The sequence below is a fragment of the Anomaloglossus baeobatrachus genome, chromosome 6 (genome assembly GCF_048569485.1).
Source record: "Anomaloglossus baeobatrachus isolate aAnoBae1 chromosome 6, aAnoBae1.hap1, whole genome shotgun sequence".
Lineage (NCBI taxonomy): Eukaryota > Metazoa > Chordata > Amphibia > Anura > Aromobatidae > Anomaloglossus > Anomaloglossus baeobatrachus.
This window is the reverse complement of record NC_134358.1, coordinates 166,526,649-166,545,758: the sequence shown is the minus strand read 5'-3', so window position 1 is coordinate 166,545,758 and position 19,110 is coordinate 166,526,649. Positions and strand designations below refer to the sequence as shown.

General features: G+C 49.9%; 1 protein-coding gene across 2 annotated transcripts in view; it reads left to right on the top strand.

Annotated features, from left to right (window-relative positions):
• THOC1 (THO complex subunit 1) overlaps positions 1–19,110 on the top strand; it is an 83,859-nt gene that overhangs the window by 51,534 nt on the left and 13,215 nt on the right. For both annotated transcript variants that reach the window (XM_075314475.1, XM_075314476.1), the window contains exons 18-20: positions 2,472–2,555; positions 4,903–5,050; positions 17,767–17,848. In XM_075314475.1, the coding sequence (XP_075170590.1) occupies positions 2,472–2,555; positions 4,903–5,050; positions 17,767–17,848 (314 nt within the window). The remainder of the gene's footprint in view (positions 1–2,471; positions 2,556–4,902; positions 5,051–17,766; positions 17,849–19,110) is intronic.

Below are 19,110 nucleotides of genomic sequence, written 5' to 3'. Positions count from 1 at the left end.
AGAAAGTGGCCTTTCTAGTAGCGGTCACGTCTCTTCGGAGAGTGTCCGAGCTAGCAGCGCTGTCATGCAAATCTCCCTTCCTGGTGTTTCACCAGGACAAGGTGGTTCTGCGCCCGATTCCGGAGTTTCTCCCTAAGGTGGTATCCCCCTTTCATCTCAATCAGGATATCTCCTTACCTTCTTTGTGTCCTCGTCCAGTTCATCAATGTGAAAAGGATTTGCATTTGTTGGATCTGGTGAGAGCACTCAGAATCTACATTTCCCGCACGGCACCTCTGCGCCGCTCGGATGCACTCTTTGTCCTTGTCGCCGGCCAGCGTAAAGGGTTGCAGGCTTCCAAATCCACCCTGGTTCGGTGGATCAAGGAACCAATTCTTGAAGGCTACCGTTCTGCGCGGCTTCCGGTTCCATCAGGGCTGAAGGCCCATTCTACCAGAGCCGTGGGTGCGTCCTGGGCATTACGGCACCAGGCTACGGCTCAGCAAGTGTGCCAGGCGGCTACCTGGTCGAGTCTGCACACTTTTACCAAGCATTATCAGGTGCATACCTATGCTTCGGCGGACGCCAGCCTAGGTAGACAAGTCCTTCAGGCGGCGATTGCTCACCTGTAGAAAAGGGCCGTTTTTATGGCCCTATCACGAGGTATTATTTTACCCACCCAGGGATTGCTTTTGGACATCCCAATTGTCTGGGTCTCCCAATAGAGCGACAAAGAAGAAGGGAATTTTGTTTACTTACCGTAAATTCCTTTTCTTCTAGCTCTAATTGGGAGACCCAGCACCCGCCCCTGTTTTTTTGTATACACATGTTGTTCATGTTGAATGGTTTCAGTTCTCCGATATTCCTTCGGATTGAATTTGCTTAAACCAGTTTATTGGCTTTCCTCCTTCTTGCTTTTGCACTAAAACTGAGGAGCCCGTGATCCCACAGGGGGTGTATAGGCAGTAGGGGAGGGGCCTTACACTTTTAAGTGTAATACTTTGTGTGGCCTCCGGAGGCAGTAGCTATACACCCAATTGTCTGGGTCTCCCAATTAGAGCTAGAAGAAAAGGAATTTACGGTAAGTAAACAAAATTCCCTTCGTTTGACACCTACCAACGATCTCGTTAATGACCTAGATGAGAACTTAAAGTGTGACACGTAGGCGTGGTAGTTGCGTCACCTTTTCCGTGCCCCCCTCTGCACCGATTGGTTGGCGCTGAGATCAGTACTGCGTTCTGATTGGGTATCGCTTCATGCTTTGTTCCTTTTTGAGCCTTGCTTTGAGGATAGAACCTGCGACTACACCCGGATTAATTCGTACTTTGTTCCCGATTGCTTGCTTGCTTTTCGGATCAAAGCGGAAGTCGCTGGTTCTATCCTCAAAGCAAGGCTCAAAAAGGGACAAAGGATGAAGCGATACAAAGTTGCCTTCTAGGCCGGTCGCCTAATCAGAACACAGTATTGGCCACCAATTGGAGCAGAGGAGTGTGGAAAAGGCGACTCATATGCACGCCTACGTGGCTTACAGCGTCAAACACTACAGACAAATCAGACCAGCCTTTTAGTGATCTGTCAGTGCTGGTTCTGAACCCTATACTGTTCTCATTATATTTGCATATAGAGATAACCGCTTTTGAACAAGTGAGTAATGAATAGAAACTGCTCTGGAATCTGCCTGCAGCACTGGTGACATCAGCTCTAGGTCAGGGAGGGGAGGTGAGCTGATTAGTATCTCGGGAGTTAACCCCCTGAGCCTGGAATTCAGCTGCTGGGCACACTGCTGGCCATTGATCTCCTTGCCTGGAAGCAGTAAGATAAAAGCTCTCACAACGGGAGAATGAAAGCAGATTTAAAAAACAAGTCCGTTACAAACTTTCTTATTTTCATGCTGTCTAACTAAATCAATTTTAATAACATGAGAATACACCTTTAAAAATATAATGTCCAATTCTTAGAATGAAAGATGTCTTTTTTAATCATTAAAGGGGTTGTTCACTACTTGGATAACCCCTTGTTCGCCCCATAAAAATAAAAAAGCCTATACTCCTCTCTGGTTCCCGCATGGTTCCAGCAATGTTGAACTCGAGTTCCTGGGGCCCCCGTGACATTATGACATGCAAGCCTCGTGACCAATCAGTGGCGGCTTCCTTCTGCCCTCCTTTTAAAGTTGAACAGTTAAGTAATTCACAGGAAGTGAGCTCTGAGGATAGCACTCACTTCTAGTTAATTACTTAACTGTTCAAAGGCGGGAAAAAGGAAGCCGGTACTGATTGGTCGCGAGGCACGCATATCATAACAATGTCATGTGGTCCCTAAGAACCAAGTTCCGACATTGCTGGAAACGCGCCAGCACAGGAGGTGAGTAAGGTTTGTTGTTTTTTTTAATTTCTATAGTGTGCACATGGGGAATGAGAAGGGCTTGTTCAAGTTGTGAACAACCCCTTTAAGCTGCTGCTAACAAGACTTTGTAATTGTCTTTTGAATCTCAGAGAGTTTATGCCATCTCTGGAACAGTTCTTTGAAGAGGCAATGGAACAAGCAGATCCTGAAAACATGGTTGAAGAGGAATACAAGTATGTTGATAGCCCAAACCATGGCCATGATATCTTAATAGGACGTATAGGTATTACAGGCCCCCCAAAGAGTGCTATACTACTATAGTTAATATTATACCGATACATAGTGCTATACTGCTATAGCTGATATTATGCTAATACATAGTGCTATACTGCTGTAGCTGATACTACAGCGATACATAGTGCTAATCTGCTATAGTGCTAATCTGCTATAGCTATCTACTGTTCTGTAGATGGGGCGGGATAGCCAACGTCATGTTGATTGACAGCCGGTTCAGCTATAAAATCAGCGTATCATCATTTGTCCCGTCTACAGAGCAGCGTGGATGAGAAGCCGCCGCTGTGTTAAGACATTGTATCGCCGGCAGGAGTTGAATTAAACTGCTGTGTGCCGGCAACAACTGTGCCAAGAACTGGGCACAACAGGCAGGTAGCTAGCATGTACCTGCCGGTTACTGCTTAGGCACATTTTGTTTTGTTATAGTCCAGGATATACCCTTTAATGCTGAAGGCACTACACCATGGAATCATTCATTCTTGCCCTATCTTATGCTGCTCTGAGATTATAAAGCAAAATCCTGTTGACAGATTCCCTTTAATTAGAGCATAGACATGGCAGATGAGGGGTCTTCAGCACATCCCTAATTACCATAGAAACCCATCAATATCCCATGATCGCATCACAAGGGGGGGGCCGATGGTTACATGAAAAGGTATGCTGTAAATGCCGCTGTCAGAGTGGCATTTAAGTGGTTGACAGCAGCGAGTGGAGCTTAGCTGTTTAGAGGCAGATGTTAGCTGTGTTGCACAGCCATTATCTGCCAGACGAGATGAGTTTACATCAAAGACAGGGACCAGACTTCTGATGTAATGGTACTTCATATTTCGGGAAGGTGTTACTGGGCAGAAAAGAAGTCATGGAGATTTGAGGTGGGAAAATATTGAAATAGTCAAATCTTTGATTTTGTTTTTCTTTTTAACCCCTTAACGACTGCGGGCCGTAAAATTACATCCTTGCGGTCATAATGTTACTGCCCGCGGTCTGCCGGCAGCATCATGCTGCGATCGGCGCACATCTCAGCTGATTTTCACAGCTGAGATGTGTGCCTGCTAGGCACGAGCAGAATAGTTATCTGCTCGTGCCGTTTAACCCTTTATATGGCGCTGTCAATACGTGACAGCGCCATTATAAGCGCGATCGCGGTAAATATTTACTTACCGCCCGATACCGGAAGTCACGTGACGCGATCACGTGACTCCCGATAGTTGTCATGGTAGCACAGGGTCATGTGATGACTCCTGTACTACACCTGACTTGCTTTCACTTTCGCTGTCCCAGCGGCACAGCAAAAGAGAAAGAGAGCGTATCTGCTGTTTACAGCCTTGTAGCTGTGATCAGCAGATACTGCAGAGCGATTGGAATGCTGATCGCAATAGCCCCCTAGGGGGACTAGTAAAATAAAAAAAAAGTTAAAAAAAAAGTTTTAAAAAATTTAAAAAAAAACAAAAAACCTAAAAGTTCAAATCACCCCCCATTCGCCCCGTTGAAAATTAAAGGGTTAAAAAAATAAAAACTATACACACATTTGGTATCGCCGCGTTCAGAAACCCCCGATCTATCAAAATATAAAATCAATTAATCTGATCAGTATACGGCTTAGCGGCAAAAAAATTCCAAACGCCAAAACGATGTTTTTTTGTCACCACAACGTTTGCGCAAAATGCAATAAGAGGCGATCAAAACGTAGCATCTGTGCAAAAATGCTACCGTTAAAAACGTCAGCTCGAGACGCAAAAAATAAGCCGTCACTGAGCCATAGATCCCGAAAAATGAGAACGCTACGGGTCACGGAATATGGCGTAAAACGTGCGCCACTTTTTTCGGACAAACTTCCGATTTTTTTTTTAACCCCTTATATAAAAGTAAACCTATACATGTTTGGTGTCTACGAACTCGCACTGACCTGAGGCATCACACCCACACATCAGTTTTACCATATAGTGAACACAGTGAATAAAATATCTCAAAAACCATAGTGCTATCGCACTTTTTTTGCAATTTTTCTGCATTTGGAATTTATTTGCTGTTTTCTAGTACACTATATGGTAAAACTGATGGTTTCATTTAAAAGTACAGCTCGTTCCGCAAAAAAAAGCCCTCACATGACCATATTGACTGAAAAATAAAAAAGTTACGTCTCTCAGAAAAAAAATGGCGAAAAAAAAACCGGAAAGCGAAAAATCGGCCGGTCGTGAAGGGGTTAAACAATTCCTCTTAAGAAGTACCAATTGTTGCTGCACTTCTATTACCATGGTCTCCATATGTATATTGTCTTTTACACAGGGTAGTAAACAACTCTAATTATGGCTGGAGAGCCCTGAGATTACTGGCCCGTAGAAGCCCCCACTTTTTCCAACCTACTAACCAACAATTTAAGAGTTTGCCAGAATACCTGGAGAACATGGTGATCAAGATCGCAAAAGAATTGCCGGTAAGTTCAGCACATTGGTGAGATTTATATGTTATAACAGTGCCAAATGGATTTAAGACTAATTGAAATAAACATGGCACATTAGGCCAGGTGTAGGGTCGCCTCGTCCTTTAGGCCATATGCGCGCGTGTGCTTTCTTTATCGTTCCTTATGGGAGACCCAAACCATGGGTGTATGGCTTCTGCCTCCGGAGGACACACAAAGTACTACACTCAAACGTGTAGCTCCTCCCTCCGGGCTATATACACCCCCTGGATGACAATCTACCCAGTTCAATGCTTTGTGTTTCAGGAGGATCACACACTTGCATTCTCTGATATTTTTTTCATTTTTATTTTAATTTTTAAAGATTTGGAAGAAAAGCCGGTCCAGTCTGGACTCCCGGCATGTCCCTTCACACCCCACTCTGTCGGGTGCTGTTAAGGTTGACTTTATAAGGCTGGAGCCTTCACATGCCGCGCTCCTTCACATCCTCTGTCGAGGCTCTGTTTGAAGTGGGAGCCTCCACGGTCCTCTCTGCTTGCAGAAGGCCGGTCTCCATCCGCAGCCCTGTCTGGTCCCTGCTGGAAGGAGCGTTAACCCCCACTCAGGGACATGGCCCTGCGTCTCAAAAGCTAAGTATTGAGACGTTTTTTCAGGGGTCCCGGGTACTTTTATTGGGGGGACAGTATGTGCTTTAGCGTTACTGTTAATTCCGGCCGGTTCTGGGGGTTTTCCCTGAGAACCGCGCCGAAGGTGCCTGCTCGTCGGCCGCATTTTAAAATCTAGGCCCCGGCTTCAGTTTGGGCCTAGTTTCGGTTTCGGCTTCTCTGCATGTTTTGCATACAGCGCCGCCCACTGCCCGACCAGCAGAGGGGAGGGCACTCCTCTCTGGGGAGATGTTCCCTCCCCTGTTTCTCTCCCTGTATCTCTCTGCCCTCCGTTTTTCCCGCTCTTGGGCTTATACACGCCCCCCCCTCCTTCTCCCAGCGCCATTTTCTCAGCGTTCTTGCACTGGAAGGCGCTGGATGCTGCAGCTGCATACTGTCAGGAAGGCTGACACTTCACAGGGTCTTTGAGCGGTGGAATCCGGAGGGCACACAGAGAGAGCGGGCTGGTAAGCCACAACCTTCGGTTGTGGACTTTTATTACACTCTCAGGCATTCTACAGGAGTGTATTCTGGCTGCAGAGCTTCCACCTCAGCAGCATGTCTGTCACTAGGAGCAAGGCTGCAAACATGTACGCTATATGCACTGCGTGTAAGCTCATTCTGCCAGAGCCAAGCACATACCCACGTTGTGATGCCTGTGCTAACATGTTTGTGTCTCAGCCTGGAGCCTCCTCAGGGGTCCCTCTGGCTGCTCCGGCCCAGGTGGCTGAACCCCCGGCTTGGGTAGCTTCCTTTTCACAAGCTATTTCCAAGTCTTTTGCCGACTCCATGGGGCAGCTGTCCCGGACACTGCTGTCTATGCATCAGCCCCCCTCTCAGGGTGTCTCTGCGGCTCCGAGCTCTGCAGAGCCCTCAGAGCATGTCCTAGGACCCCGTCCCCCTAAACGGAGACGCAGGGAACCTTCTCCTTCCTCGTCCCACGGCTCTGATTCACAAGCCGAGGTGCAGGGCGAGGAGGATTCGTTTACTGTGGGCTCAGATGCTGCCTCTATGTACCCCATTGACTTGTCTGAGGGTGATGCGGATGTTAGTGACTTGATTGCGTCCATTAACTCCGTACTGAACCTCAACCCACAAGAGTCAGAGGAACAACCCTCTCTGATAGAGGTACACCAGTTTACCTCTCCTAAGAAACCTAGGAGTATGTTTTTTAACCACTCCAGCTTTCACACCACTGTTAACAAGCCCAGAGCCTGTCCTGACAAACGTTTTCCGAAGCGTAGTTCAGATGACCGTTTTCCTTTTCCACCGGAGGTGGTTAAGGACTGGGCCCAGTCCCCAAAGGTAGACCCTCCGGTGTCCAGGATCTCAGCCCGCACAGTCGTAGCTGTGGCTGATGGCACTTCTCTTAAGGATCCCACTGACCGCCAGGTTGACCTTCTGGCCAAGTCTGTATATGAGGCGGCAGGAGCCTCGTTCTCTCCGTCTTTTGCGGCAGTGTGGGCTCTTAAGGCAATCTCTGCCTCTCTGGCGGAGATTCATTCCCTCTCCAGGGACTCTATTCCTGAGACGGATGCCTTAACTTCTCAAGCTTCGGCTTTTGCATCCTACGCCATGTCTGCCATCCTGGAGGCTTCTCACCGCACGGCGGTGGCCTCCGCTAACTCCCTCGCGATCAGAAGGATCTTGTGGCTTCGAGAGTGGAAAGCAGACGCTTCCTCTAAGAAGTATCTTGCGAGTCTCCCTTTTACTGGGTCCCGGCTGTTTGGGGAACAGCTGGATGACATAATTAAGGTAGCTACTGGCGGGAAGAGTACTTCCTTGCCACAAGCTAAAGCCAAGAAACCTATCCAGGGCAGGAACCAATCGAGGTTTCGTTCCTTTCGTTCCTCTAACTGGTCATCCTCTAAGCCCTCGGCCTCGTCCACTACCGCAGCCAAGGATCGTAAATCCAACTGGCGCGCGAAGCCGCGTCCTCAAAAGACCGGAGGAGCCGCTGCCACTAAGGTGGCCTCCTCGTGACTATCCGGCCGCGCCAGCAACGTCCTTGGTCGGTGGCAGGCTCTCCCACTTTGGCGACGTGTGGTTGCAACACGTCTCCGATCAGTGGGTGCGGGATATCATCTCCCACGGCTACAGGATAGAATTTGCTTCCAGCCCGCCAAACAGATTTTTTCTGTCCACCCCCCCCTGCTCCAAAGCCGCCGCCTTTTCTCAGGATGTGGCATCCCTGCAGGCCAACGGTGTAATTGTTCCGGTTCCTGCCCGGGAACGGTTCAGCGGTTTCTACTCAAACCTCTTTCTAGTCCCCAAAAAGGACGGTTCCTTCCGACCCATCCTGGATCTCAAGCTTCTCAACAAGCATGTTCAGGTGCGGCATTTTCGCATGGAATCTCTGAGATCGGTCATTGCCTCAATGACCCAAGGAGATTTTCTCGCATCCATCGACATCAGAGATGCCTATCTGCATGTGCCTATTGCGGTTTCACACCAGCGTTGGCTACGCTTTGCGATCGGAGAGGAACATTTCCAATTCGTGGCTCTCCCCTTCGGCTTAGCCACGGCCCCTCGAGTATTCACCAAGGTCATGGCAGCAGTGGTTGCGGTCCTGCACCTCCAGGGGTTGGCAGTGATTCCTTACCTGGACGACCTTCTAGTCAAGGCCTCATCCAGTGCAGACTGCCAGCGGAGTGTCTCTCTCACTCTCGCCACGCTAGTTCAGTTCGGGTGGCTTGTCAACCTGCCCAAGTCCACTCTGACCCCGACCCAGGTGCTTTTGTACCTAGGGATGCAATTCGAGACTCTGCCGGCACTTGTCAAGTTGCCGTTAGTCAAACAGCAGTCCCTTCGTCTGGCGGTGCGCTCTCTGCTGAGGCACCGCCGTCATTCCATCAGACACCTCATGCAGGTGCTGGGTCAGATGGTGGCGTCCATGGAAGCGGTCCCCTTTGCTCAGTTCCATCTGCGTCCCCTGCAGCTGGACATTCTCCGCTGTTGGGACAAGCGGATCTCTTCCTTGCACAGGCAGGTGGCTCTGTCGTCACAGACCAGGAGCTCCCTTCAGTGGTGGCTTCGGCCCCTCTCTCTGTCTCAGGGACGCTCTTTCCTGACGCCGTCCTGGGTGATCCTCACCACGGATGCCAGCCTCTCCGGTTGGGGAGCAGTATTTCTCCATCACCGAGCACAGGGCACTTGGACTCCGTCCGAATCAGCCCTCTCGATCAATGTGCTGGAGATCAGAGCTGTGTTTCTAGCTCTCCTAGCTTTTCACCACCTGTTGGCGGGCAAGCACATTCGAGTTCAGTCGGACAACGCGACAGCGGTTGCCTACATCAATCACCAGGGCGGGACTCACAGCCGTCTGGCGATTGTTGGAGGTTCAACGAATCCTCCAGTGGACGGAGGACTCCAAGTCCACCATGTCTGCAGTCCACATCTCAGGCGTGGAAAACTGGGAGGCCGACTACCTCAGCCGTCAAACCGTGGACAGCGGCGAGTGGGCCCTGCACCCGTCAGTGTTCAGATCAATCTGCCGCAAGTGGGGCACTCCGGAAGTGGACCTAATGGCATCCCGGCACAACAACAAGGTTCCGGTTTACGTGGCTCGCTCCCACGATCCTCAAGCCTTCGCAGCAGACGCACTGGTTCAAGATTGGTCTCAGTTCCGTCTGGCCTATGTGTTTCCCCCTCTAGTGCTCTTGCCCAGGGTTCTGCGCAAGATCAGAATGGAGGGCCGTCGAGTCATTCTCATTGCTCCGGACTGGCCCAGGCGAGCTTGGTACCCAGACCTGCTCCGTCTGTCCGTAGAGGTGCCGTGGCATCTCCCGGACCGCCCAGACCTTCTCTCTCAAGGTCCGTTCTTCCGCCAGAATTCTGCGGCTCTCAGATTGACGGCGTGGCTCTTGAGTCCTGGATCCTAACGGCTTCAGGCATTCCCTCTGAGGTCATCTCCACCATTACTCAGGCTCGGAAGTCTTCCTCGGCCAAAATTTACCACAGGACTTGGAGGATTTTCCTGTCCTGGTGTTGTTCTTCCGGCCATGCTCCTTGGCCGTTCTCCTTGCCGACCATCCTGTCTTTTCTACAGTCCGGTCTACAGCTAGGGCTGTCCCTCAATTCCCTCAAGGGACAGGTGTCGGCTCTGTCGGTATTGTTCCAGCGGCGTATCGCCCGACTGGCTCAGGTGCGCACTTTCATGCAGGGCGCATCTCACATCATTCCTCCTTACCGGCGGCCCTTGGATCCCTGGGACCTTAATCTGGTCCTCACGGCCTTACAGAAACCCCCCTTTGAGCCTCTCAGGGAGGTTCCCTTGTTTCGACTTTCACAGAAGGTTGTTTTTCTAGTAGCCATAACGTCTCTCAGGAGAGTTTCTGATTTGGCTGCGCTCTCTTCGGAATCCCCCTTTTTGGTGTTTCACCAAGACAAGGTGGTTCTTCGTCCGTCTCCGGACTTTCTCCCTAAGGTGGTGTCTCCTTTCCACCTTAACCAGGACATTTCGTTGCCTTCTCTTTGTCCGGCCCCTGTGCATCGCTTTGAAAAGGCGTTGCATACCTTGGATTTGGTGCGAGCGCTCCGAATCTATGTGTCACGCACCGCCGTTTTTAGGCGGTGCACCTCACTTTTTGTGCTAACCACTGGTCAGCGCAAGGGTCTCGCTGCTTCTAAACCGACCCTAGCTCGTTGTATCAGGTCGGCTATCACCGATGCCTGCCAGTGTTCTCAGGTGCCTCCCCCGCCAGGGATTAAGGCGCATTCGACCAGAGCTGTCGGTGCCTCCTGGGCTTTCAGGCACCAGGCTACGGCTCAGCAGGTTTGTCAGGCTGCCACGTGGTCCAGTCTGCACACTTTTTCGAAGCACTACCAAGTGCATGCTCATGCTTCGGCAGATGCGAGCTTGGGCAGACGCATTCTTCAGGCGGCTGTCGCCCATTTGTGAAGTTAGGTTTTGCCTACTTCTCAGTTGGTTTATTTCCACCCATGGACTGCTTTGGAACGTCCCATGGTTTGGGTCTCCCATAAGGAACGATAAAGAAAAAGAGAATTTTGTTTACTTACCGTAAATTCTTTTTCTTATAGTTCCGACATGGGAGACCCAGCACCCTCCCTGTTGCCTGTTGGCAGTTTTTTTGTTCCGTGTGTTTCACCGGCTGTTGTTAGTAGTCAGAGTTACGGTTATTCCGAGTTTTACTCTATCTCTACTTATGGGTGGATGTCCTCCTTCAGCTTTTGCACTGAACTGGGTAGATTGTCATCCAGGGGGTGTATATAGCCCGGAGGGAGGAGCTACACTTTTAGTGTAGTACTTTGTGTGTCCTCCGGAGGCAGAAGCCATACACCCATGGTTTGGGTCTCCCATGTCGGAACTATAAGAAAAAGAATTTACGGTAAGTAAACAAAATTCTATTTTCTTCAGCGCTCTATTGGGAGACCCAGACGATTGACGATTGGGGTATAGCTACTGCCCTCCGGAGGCCACACAAAGCACTACACTAAAAAGTGCAAGGCCCCTCCCCTTCTGGCTATACCCCCCCGTGACATCACGGGTTCTCCAGTTTTAGCTTTGTGTGCGAAGGAGGTCAGACATTCCATGCATAGCTCCACAGATTTTAGTCAGCAGTAGCTGCTGACTATGTCGGATGGAAGAAAAGAGGGCCCATATAGGGCCCCCAGCATGCTCCCTTCTCACCCGTGGATGGTGTTGTAAGGTTGAGGTACTTATTGCTAGTACAGAGGCCGGAGCCCACATGCTGTTTTCCTTCCCCATCCCCATGAGGGGCTCTGGGTGAAGTGGGATCTTACCGGTCTCCAGGCACAGAGACCGAGCTCCATCCACAGACCCAAAAGAACCTGCTGGATATGGAGCTGAGTATCGTCAGGGACAGGGCCCTGCTACATCAAGGTACTCTGTGTCCCCGGGCAAGCGCGCACACACACACCAGCATTGCTGGGAGTGTTAGTGCGCCGGGGACAACAGCGCGGAGCGCTGGTGCTATTATTCACTGCAGCTTTGCTGAGTGAATTTATGTATTGAAAACGGCCGCGCCGGCCGCTGCTGATTGTTTTTTACATTGTGGCGCGGCTGGGACTTGTGGTGCGCCGGGGGACTTCGGCGTCGGCCGTGCACATAGGACGGCCGCGCTTATTACTCGAGTCCCCGGCTTTGCGGCCTAGCTTTCGTTTCGTTCCCACCCCAGCCCTGCCAGTCAGAGGAGGGGCGGGACGCTGTACAGAAGCTCAGCGCAGGGAGCTGGAGTCTGCTTTGCATTCTCCAGCCCCCTCTCACTGAACACAGTGAGACGCCGGGTTCCCGCTCTTGGCTGGGGCTCGCCCACGGCCCGCCCCTCTGCACAGGACGGGGAAGAGAAGCCGGCAGCCATTATGGTTTCCACTCTGGGAGAACGGAACCAGTCACAGGTTTTTGGGCGACCTCACACCCGCTCTTGTGCGGGCGGTAAGCAGTACTGACACCACTAATGCTGAAGTGGGCTTTTGGGCTGTGTGCTGATATGCTATGCACTGTACTGTACTGTCGCTATTCTGGGCAACAGCAGCAAATAAGCAATGCTGCTGAGGCACAAGCTTTCAATGCTTCTTCGTTTGCATGTGCTGCAGTGTTTACTGTCAGATTGGGCAACAGCAGCAGTAGAGCAATTTGTGCTAAGGCACAAGCTTTCAATGCTGCTTCGCTTGCATGTGCTGCACGGTTTATTGTTATGCTATACATTCACTGTATGTCGCTATTCTTGGCTAATGCGCCCAGATAAACAGACAAAAGCAGCAGTAGAGCAATGGTGCTACGGCACAAGTTTTCAATGCTGCTTGACTTGCATGGGCTGCAGTGTTTACTGTCATGCTTGTATGCTATACATTCACTGTATGTCGCTATCCTTGGCTAATGTTCCTGGATAAATAGACAACAGCAGCAGAAAGGCTAGGGTGCTAACGCGCAAGCTTTCAATGCTGCTTGGATTGCAGGGGCTGCAGTGTTTACTGTCAGGCTTGTATGCTATACATTCACTGTATGTCGCTATCCTTGTCTCATGCTCCTAGATAAATAGACAACAGCAGCAGAAGAGCAAATGTGCCAAGCCACAAGTTTTCAATGCTGCGTGTACTACATGTACTGAAGTGTTTATTTGTACTTCATGCTTGTATGACTATTCACTGTACGGTCGCTATCCTCGGCTAGGCTCTTAGATAGCTAGACAACAACAGCAGAAAAAGACAAGTTGCCAATGCACGGGCTTTCTATGCTGCTTGTACTGCATGTCATACGGTTCCAGGACCCCCAGTGCGTGCAATTGCTCAACCGGGGTCTCTGCTATATGTGGCCAAAAGAACCACCTGTGATCTCTGTCCAGAGACAGGGACGAAGTTGCAGTTTTTCCGCTGATATATTGTCTGTGACTATGACTGACATCTTACAGACTTTGCACCCCAAGCAGACCGTGGGCAATATGGTTGCAATGACCCTGGCCGCCCTGATTTGGAGCATCTCAAGGCGCCAGAGTGATTCCAGGCATCCCAGAGAGCAGGCATCCGACACGGTCGACAGTCCCAGATGGCCTAAGCGGGCTCGCTGGGATTAGCCCTCGACTCCATCACTGGTCAAGGTCCCAGCTGGAGTACTCTCTGTACGATGAGGCAGACGTAGCTGTTCAGGACTCTGATCCTGAGACCGCTCTCAATCCGGATACACCGGATGGTGACGCTATAGTGAATAATCTTATTGCGTCCATCAACGAAAGGTTGGGTATTTCTCCCTCAACTCCTCCAGTGGAGGGGTCAGCTTCACAGCAAGAGAAATCTCTATTTCAGTATCTCAAGCGTATATTGAGTACTTGTTTAGCACTCTGACTCCAGAGAAGCAGTCCAGAAACGACACGCTTATCACGATAAGCGTTTCTCCGACCGTATTAATGAGACACGTGTCGCTCCCCCCTGACGTGGTCAAGCGCTAGACCCAGTATCCAAATGTGGATCCCCCAATCTCCATGCTTGCAGCTAGATCTATAGTTGTAGTGGTGGATAGGACTTCACTTCAAAATGCCATTGACAGGCAGATTGGCCTCTGGTTGCAATCTGTCTATGAAGCTATCGGCAAGTCGGTTGCTCCGGCAGTCGCAGCCGTGAAGGCACTCCAAGCTATTTCAGCTAGTATTGCGCAGGGGGTCGCTGTCACAGGTACTCTCGGTCCCAGCAGCGTCTTTAACTCGCAATGTCGGCATGGCGAATCATGCTGTTATTGCTGTCCGAGACTCTACGAGCCGGACGTCAGTGGCACCCGCCAACTCCGTGTTTTTACGCAGAGGCTAGTAGTTGAGAGATTGGAACAGAGGCTGCTTCCAACGAAGTGCTTAACCAGGTTGCCTTTATCTAGTGATAGTCTGTTGGTAAGGGTTGAATGAAATCATTCAACTATCCAAGACGACTCAAAAAGCCCAGAAGGGCATAGATTCCTAGCGGGCTCAATCACGCCCGGGGAAGGCAGCCGGAGGACCCGCTACCAAAGTGTTTTTCCTCATAATTTTCAGCCCTCTCACTCCGCAACCGCGGGGGGGCAGACTCCCCCGCTTTAGCGGCATTTACCTACCGCAGGTCAAGGGCCTGTGAGTGAGAGTCAGTTTGTTTTCAAACTACCGCACCGACCGAGCCGAGGCTCTTCTGCAGGCGGAAAGAGCGGTAATCCCTGTTCCTCTTCAGGAACCAGATACGCATTTTGCTCCGACCTGGTCGTGGTGCCAAAATAGGACGGCTCCTTCCGTCCCGTTCTGGCATTTATACTGCTTAACAAGCACGTGAAAACCAGGCGGTTCCGGATGGCATAACTCCGCTCCGTCATTGCCTCTCTGTCTCAAGGAGTTTTCCTAACATCAATAGACATCAGGATGCTTATCTACACGTGCCGATTGCTCCGAGGCACCGGCGTTGGCTACGATTCGTTATTAAAGACGAGAATATTTCGTTTCGTAGCCATACCCTTTGGCTGGCGACAGCCCCACGGGTGTTCACCAAGTTCGTGGCAGCAGAGGGAGCAGTCCCGCGCTCTCACGGTCACTCTGTGATCCTTTACTTGGGCAATCTACTGGTCAAGGCACTCTCCTTTAGAAGCATGCCAACACAACCTGAACATGGCGCTGGACCCTTCCCAGAGTTTCGGGTGGGTCTTCAACTTTTCAAGGTTGAACCCAATCGCTGGCATCTCCTGGAGAGTTTTCACACTCTCTCAGCGATAGTGAAGCTTCCGCTGGACAAACAGCGTTCACTACAGACGAGGGGGCAGTCTCTCCTTCAAGGAGGCGCCTCATCCAGAGGCGAGCTTTTTTCACGCAGTTTCATCTGCGTCCGCCTCAATAGCACATTCTTCGCTTATGGGAGGGAAGTCGATGTCCCTACACAGGAACGTGTCACTTTTCCAGACGGTCAAAGACCGTCTTCAGAGGAGTCCACTCTTCAACTCAGTGGTCTGGAGCTCTGGGCAGTGTATCTTGCACTGCAAGCCTTCCTGCAGTGGCTGGAATGCAAATAGATCCGAATTCAGTCGGACTATCCACAGCGGTGGCATACACCAACCACCAAGGCGGACTACGCAGTCGACAAGCCTCCCAAGAGGTCCGGCGGATTCTGCTATGGGTAGAAGACAGAGCATACACCATATCAGCTGTTCATATCCCGGGCGTACAACACTAGGAAGCAGACTTCCTCAGTCGCCAGGGCGTGGACGCAGGGGAATGGGCTCTGCACCCGTTTGTTTTCAAGAAATCTGTAGCCGCAGGATGAAGACGGACGTCGACGTCATGGCTTCTCGGCAACAACAAGGTCCCGATTTTCATGACGCGGTCTTACGATCAAAGAGCTCTGGCGACAGGCGCCTTGGCTCAGGATTGGTCACAGTTCCAGCTACCGATTGCTGCCACACCATCCTCGTCGCCCCAAACTGGCCGGGGAGGTCGTGGTACCGAGATCTGTGGCACCTCACCGTCGGTCGACCGTGAGCACGATGTCATTGCCACCATGAGACGGGCTAGCCAGCCGCGGTCTGCCAAGATCTACCACAACTCGTGGAAGATATTCTTATCTTAGTGTTCTGCTCAGGGAGTGTCTCCCTGGCCATCGGCATTGCCTACTTTGCCTTCCCTCCTGCAATCTGGTTGGGAAAGAGGTTGGTCGTTCGGCTCCCTTTAAGGGCAAGTCTCGGCACTATCCGTGTTCTTTTTCAGAAGCGTCTAGCACGTCTTCCTAAGGTGCGCACGTTACTACAGGGGGTTTGTCATATTGTGCCCCCGTACAAGCGGCCGTTAGATCCATGGGATCTGAACAGGGTACTAGTTGCTCTCCAGAAGCCGCCTTTCGAGCCTCTGAGGGAAGTTTCCCTTTCGCGCCTGTCACAGAAAGTGGCCTTTCTGGTTGCGATCACGTCGCTTCGGCGAGTGTCTGAGCTGGCGGCTCTGTCATTCAAGGCTCCCTTCCTAGTATTCCACCAGGACAAGGTGGTGCTGCGCCCTATTCAGGAGTTTCTCCCTAAGGTTGTATCCGCGTTTCTTCTTAATCAGGATATATCCTTACCTTCCTTTTGTTCTCATCCGGTTCTCCGGTATGAAAAGGATTTACAGTTGTTAGTTCTGGGGAGAGCACTCAGAATCTACATTTCCCGCACGGCGCCCATGCGCCGCTCTGATGCATTTTTTGTCCTTGTCGCTGGTACGCGCAAGGGGTTGCAGGTTTCTAAAGCCACCATGGCTCGATGGATCAAAGAACCAATTCTTGAAGACTACCGTTCTGCGGGGCTTCCGGTTCCTTCAGGGCTGAAGGCCCATTCTACCAGAGCCGTAGGTGCGTCCTGGGCATTACGACACCAGGCTACGGCTCAACAGGTGTGCCAGGCAGCTACCTGGTCGAGCCTGCACATTTTTTCACCAAACATTATCAGGTGCATACCTATGCTTCGGCGGACGCCAGCCTAGGTAGAAGAGCCCTGCAGGCGGCAGTGGCTTCCCCATAGGGGAGGGCTGTCTTGCAGCTCTAACATGAGGTATTTCTTTACCCACCCAGGGACAGCTTTTGGACGTCCCAATCGTCTGGGTCTCCCAATAGAGCGCTGAAGAAGAAGGGAATTTTGTTACTTACCGTAAATTCCTTTTCTTCTAGCTCTTATTGGGAGACCCAGCACCCGCCCTGTTGTCCTTCGGGATTTTTTTGTTGTTTGCGGGTACACATGTTGTTCATGTTGAACGGTTTTTCAGTTCTCCGATGTTAATCGGAGTTAATTTGTTTAAACCAGTTATTGGCTTTCCCCCTTCTTGCTTTGGCACTAAAACTGGAGAACCCGTGATGTCACGGGGGGGTATAGCCAGAAGGGGAGGGGCCTTGCACTTTTTAGTGTAGTGCTTTGTGTGGCCTCCGGAGGGCAGTAGCTATACCCCAATCGTCAATCGTCTGGGTCTCCCAATAAGAGCTAGAAGAAAAGGAATTTACGGTAAGTAACAAAATTCCCTTCTTTTTACTTGCTTTTTGGCTGCGTTTTAAACTGCGCGGTGTCAATGACAAAATGCATGTGTTTTGCTTCCCCAGCAAAGTCTATGAGAAATCAGAAATTCCATGCGCACGTTGCTTTTTTTTTTTTTTTTTTTTTTTAGGCAGAGTTTTGTTAGGCAACGATTTTGACAAATATTTGTCAAAGAAAATCAGCATGTCACTTCTTCTTTGCGTTTTGGTTGCATTTTCCACCCATTGACTTCCCAATCTCAAAACGCACAGTTTAAAACGCATCCAAAATGCATGCGTTTTAGATGCGTTTTTTTTTTTTTTTTGTCAAACGCAGTTTTACAGTTGTCAAAACGCTGTAGTTAGTTGTCAAGCCAGAACGCCTAAGGCTTTTTCTGGGTTTGGGCTTTGTTGTCCACCCCATTCCTTCCTTCTGAGCACTACCCACCCTTTGATCCACTGTTGAACAATGGCGACAGGACGGGGTCATAAATTTTAGCTAAAAAAAGTAGCACAAATGGACTGAAACTCTCCTACTAGATCCTGTCTTTTAATTTCCTAACTCACAGGTATTGATTGTACACTTATACATGTCAACAGCTGACAGATTCTAATACTAATAATCCATACTGTTCTTAGCCCCCTTCAGAGGAAATAAAAACTGGAGAAGATGAGGAGGATGATGAAGATAATGAATCCTTATTGAAGGAAAACAATGAAAGTAAGTATTCATAGACCTGGCTATATATTATTATACTATAGGAATATCCAAGTAGTCAGAAACCTAATAAGATAATGAAGGGTTTGTGCTGGGCTCGATAAGCCACAGTTAGCAAGCCATTGTTGGGCACCACAGTTGTTCAATGGATTTAGACATTTTGTTTAATCTGCACAGGACCTATATACAGTGTGTCCACCCATATCCTGTCCACCGTCTTTAACTTGAGAACGGCGGCAGCTATAGGCATAGAAGTGGTGTCTAGGTATAGTAAAGTAGCCATGCGCTATGCAATGAAACCACCTATAGTGCCACCTGGTGGAAAACGGAGATAGCATTTTTATCTTGAAAACGGAACGAGATAGAGAAAAATAGTGAATTAAAAAATTGTAGGGCATAATCAATTCAATACTAATCGACACCTTCCATACACAAATGCTATGATATGAAACCCATAATCCCCCCCCCCTCCTCTCCCAAAACATTGAATGCTGGTCACGCTTATGGCGCTCATTTAACTTTGATGCTCAAAGTGGCCACCGTCAGCTGCAATGCACATCTGGACTCTGGACAGCATACTGTATCTTGCTGCACGTTGTGCAATATGGTAGGTGATACGTTTGCACAAGCATCTGTGATGCATCGTCGTAGGTCCTGCATTGTTGGAGGAGGGGTCGCATACACCTTCTGTTTGATGTGACCTCACAGAAAGAAGTCCATTGGGGTCAGATCAGGTGAGCGTGGAGGCCACTCCACGCAGCCACCATACCCAATGACTTGTAGGAAGGTCTCCATGAGGTATCGCTTCACGTCCGCAGCCTTGTGAGTTTTACATGTTCTAATCATAGAATTTCTGTATGCAAGGTGTCGATTCGTATTGAATTGATGATGCCCTACAATTTTGTAATTCACTTTTATTCTCTATCTCGTTCCGTTTTCAAGATAAAATTGCTAACTCCGTTGTTTTCCACCAGGTGGCGCTATAGGTGGTTTCATTGCGTAGCGCATGGCTACTTTACTATACCTAGACACCACTTCTATGCCTATAGCTGCTGCCGTTCTCATGTTAATGGCGGTGGACAGGATATGGGTGGGCACACTGTATATAGGTCCTGTGCAGATTAAACAAAATGTCTAAATCCATTGAACAACTGTGGTGCCCAGCAATGGCTTGCTAACTGTGGCTTACATTAAAGTCTATGGAGCTGTGAGCTAAAGGTTATTAGCAGCTGTGATTGGTTGCTATAGGAACGAAAGACATTAAT